Source organism: Lycium barbarum, chromosome 12, assembly GCF_019175385.1.
Source record: "Lycium barbarum isolate Lr01 chromosome 12, ASM1917538v2, whole genome shotgun sequence".
NCBI classification, from domain to species: Eukaryota; Viridiplantae; Streptophyta; class Magnoliopsida; order Solanales; family Solanaceae; genus Lycium; species Lycium barbarum.
This window is the reverse complement of record NC_083348.1, coordinates 74,657,097-74,661,009: the sequence shown is the minus strand read 5'-3', so window position 1 is coordinate 74,661,009 and position 3,913 is coordinate 74,657,097. Positions and strand designations below refer to the sequence as shown.

The window sequence follows — 3,913 nt, the reverse complement described above, 5'->3', positions numbered from 1 at the left end:
TGACAAATTTTTATTTTTAGGTTGGAGTCATCATTTTGTTTTGAAGGAGAAGTACAGTCTGCACTGTGCCCATAAAGTTTTGGACCTCTTGGATCGTATTTGCACTAAATTTCTAGCTCGATAGACAGTAATGAACACTTCTCTATAATATTTCTAGCTCGATAGACGGTAATGAACACTTCTCTATAATTTTGAATGCGAAAGAGGTGTGATTCTTCTACTTTATTATAAATGTGGAAGGGTGTGATTCCCTTATATTTGAATGCGAAAGGGGTGTGATTCCTCTATTTTATTATAAATTTGAAAGGGCGTGATTCCCTTATTCTTGAATGCGAAAGGGGTGTGATTCCTCTATTTTATTACAAATTTGGAAGGGTGTGATTCCCTTATTTTTGAATGCGAAAGGGGTGTGATTCCTCTGTGTTATTACAAATTTGGAAGGGTGCGATACCTTTATATTTTAATGTGAAAGGGGTGATGAATTTGCAAGAGATAAATTTGTGACTAAGTTGAATAGTTATTTAAATTTGTAGGAATCAAAATGGATAAATACATGATTAAGTTGTACATTGGACAACCAAGTTCTAGTAGCCATCCATCCGTTAGTTCGCATATAGCTCCGGAAATTCAAAGAGAGACAATTTAGTCTTATGATAGGCCCTTAGATTTGTCAGCTCTTTAGACTTATGATAGGTTTTTGTTATCTTTGTATGAGTTGATATTTCCTCTTCTTTTGTAACTATGCATCTCTTTGATGCCATTGTAATTATAAAACAACTTACTTCTTAAAAAAATGTAATTAATTATCTTTTGCTCGGAAAGTCGATGTCCCCATAAAAAATTATATCTTATCTTAAAGCAATGGTGAACTCATCCTCATGAAATCCTAGATTCGCATCTGATGGCAACCGTCCGACTCGAACTCAAGACACTATGATATCATATATAACTCTTTAAACGATCACATAATGTTTCAATGCAGTATTGGTTATTTTTATATCCAAAGCTTTAACTACCAGTAATTCACGTAATCAGATTTCGTTTACGTAGGGAAATTGAAATTGCTTTTGAAATCATGATATTTCTTCACATTTAATGATACAAAAAATAGTTTTTATGACATTATTAATTACAATAGGTAAGCAGAATTTATTGAAAATACAATTATTTGAACTCAATGAACTCTCCTTCATTTTGGTTGAACAAATTTAAGAATAAGATAGATTTTTTGTGCGTAAAATACGTGCTTGGACAACTGTAATTGTTTTGTTTTTATTTTTACTATTCTATCAAATGATATTTGAACTCCAATTGTTAGATGGATCCTAAAAGGTTATCCGAATCGAAGAACATATGGAATAAAAATACAATGTCCCGAATATTGAAAGATCTTATTGGATGATTTTTTTTTTAAATACTATTTTATTTTTCATTTAGCCGTTTTACCTCTTTCCCACTAAAAGGAAAAAAGAACAAAAAGAAATAATCTGGTGGACTAGGCTGATCCAACCTTTTTCTGCGCGGAATGTCATTCATATGGACTGGTCTTCCCCAAATTGCTGGTCTTTAAATTTTCCCCCTACTTTTCGTTTAATAAAAATTTGTGTGCCACCATATTTTTATTCGTTGGTTTACGAAATCAGCTATTCTGGGTTCGAACCCTAACAGAGTAAAAATTATAAAACTATGTTTATTCGGGCGAAGTTACATAGAAACTATACTTTCTCCGACATAACTCTTTACCTGATTAGGCATAGTTCCTATGAAATCTTGCTTTGCAAAATTAGGTCATAGATCCGAATTTCATTTTCTGTTTTTTCAATGTCAGGGATATTTTCGGTGACTTTTTTATTACTTAAAATACCGAAGGCCAAAAATTAAAGACCTACTATTTGAGGGCCAAAAATTAAAGACCACCCCATATCTGGAGGGACAATCATGTTCAAGTGTAAATGGTTGACAAGGCCCACAATAAGTTGGAAACGTGAAGCCCAACAATTGGAGCATACTAGGGCACACTACTCCCCTAATCCCTCTGATCACTCCAAGACTCTTGTTCTTGAATATCAAACTTCAGAAACAGGTATGAACTTTTGAAATTTATATTTTGTGTTTTTGTTTCTGACACTTGTTGGATTTTGCAATCATTCAACAATATGAACTTCTAACCTAAAAAAGTTGATTTTTTTAGTTCATATTGTGAGCCCCATATTATTAAAAAAGAGAGGTAGACATATAGTTTGGTGTATAGAATATGCTAATGCAGTTTTATACGTTATAAAGGTTCAGCAAAGTTTTTTTAAAAAAAGGGTCAAACCCAGCAAGTTAATGATTATTACTGTAAGTGCTTGAATTATTAGAGGCAAATCATTCTTGAAATTGCTTTATTATGTGCTCTTGTGGATATGATTGCTCATCAGATGTATCAAAAATGAATTGTTATGTTTTAAGATTCTTGGAAGTTTAGTGCTCATGTTTTTTTTTTTTTTTTTTTTTTTTTTTTTTGCCTTCAATTGCTATGTTGTGCAGTTGGAAGGAAAAGGGAAAAAGGAAAAACTAAAAGAAATAAAGAAAGAGAGCATGGGTGAAAGGGGGCATGAGGGTGCAAATCCTACACACAACAAGAGAACTGGTCTGCCCAGAAAACGATTTTATCGAGCACGTGCTCATAGTAATCCATTAAGTGACTCGCATTTTCCAATTCCTATTTCCCCTGCTGAGGTTGATTATTCCCTACATTACCCTGAAATGGTTAAAGTAGATCCTTCCAAAAAGATCCAGTTTGCTGATGTTGGTTGTGGATTTGGAGGCCTATTAATCTCCCTTGCACCCCTTTTCCCTGATACCCTAATGGTCGGAATGGAGCTACGAGACAAGGTGACAGAGTATGTGAAGGAGCGAATTTTAGGGTTGAGGACGACTAATCCTGGTCAATACCAGAATATTTCGGTGGTACGGACCAATTCAATGAAGTACATTCCGAATTACTTTGGGAAAGGACAGCTTCAAAAGATGTTCTTCTTGTTTCCGGACCCCCATTTCAAAGAGAAGAATCATCGTCGACGAGTTATTAGTCCATTCTTGCTAGACGAGTATGCATATGTGCTTGCTGTTGGTGGAATTATATACACAATAACGGATGTCGAGGAGCTTGGTGAATGGATGAAATCCTGTTTGGAAGAACATCCGATGTTTGAGCCACTTACAAATGAAGAGCTTGAAGCTGATCAGGTTGTAAAGCTCCTCAGTAGTGCAACAGAAGAAGGACAAAAGGTAGCACGCAATGATGGACAAACATTTCGAGCTGTTTATAGACGAATTGCAACTTGCTGAGTTATCATGGTCAAATTCTAGGGGATTTTTGTAACTTTCTTCGCTTCGAGTCTTCATACCTGTCTGATTGTAAGAGATGATATCCTATGTCTTCTTTTGTTGAGTCAACAGAAGTGCGGTCTGTGCAACTAATTATAGGTACTTTGTGACAGATTATGAAGATTAATCACCATTCTGCCATTTTTTCTTAATTTTGATTGTTCCATTCCTGAGAAGGCAGTTAGTTTTTTGTTTATTTTAGTTTCTTACAATGGACTCCTTGTTGCTGGGTATGCTGAGTTGATAGCTGCACAACTGCCCAAGAATGTTTGCTGTTTGTGCATTGTCATCAAGAATTTTGATAGAATGAGATAATTTGAATGAGCAGACTGTTGTATTGTTGACAAAATATTAGCTGTAGTAGATCAAGTAGGCACTTATATTGAGCTTCAAAGACTTGGTAACTGAACTTTTGTAATATTCATTACCAAGTGTGAAACAATTACAGAACCATAGTAGAAGTAACTCACTCTGCTATCCAAAATTGCAACAAAGAAAACTCAGCAAAATTATGTAGTACACAGCTAGAATAACTAGAATT

General features: G+C 34.6%; 1 protein-coding gene across 1 annotated transcript; it reads left to right on the top strand.

The window, feature by feature from the left end:
* Positions 1–1,962: 1,962 nt before the first annotated feature.
* Positions 1,963–3,524, top strand: LOC132625170 (tRNA (guanine-N(7)-)-methyltransferase). Its single transcript, XM_060339988.1, has 2 exons — positions 1,963–2,083; positions 2,530–3,524. The coding sequence occupies exon 2, from the start codon at positions 2,581–2,583 to the stop codon at positions 3,331–3,333; it is 753 nt and encodes a 250-aa protein (XP_060195971.1). The 5' UTR covers positions 1,963–2,083; positions 2,530–2,580; the 3' UTR covers positions 3,334–3,524.
* The last annotated feature ends 389 nt before the right edge of the window (positions 3,525–3,913 follow it).

What these genes read in the sequence shown, in the direction of transcription:
- LOC132625170 (XM_060339988.1), top strand. Translation starts at nt 2,581, where the DNA reads ATGGGTGAAAGGGGGCATGAGGGTGCAAATCCTACACACAACAAGAGA.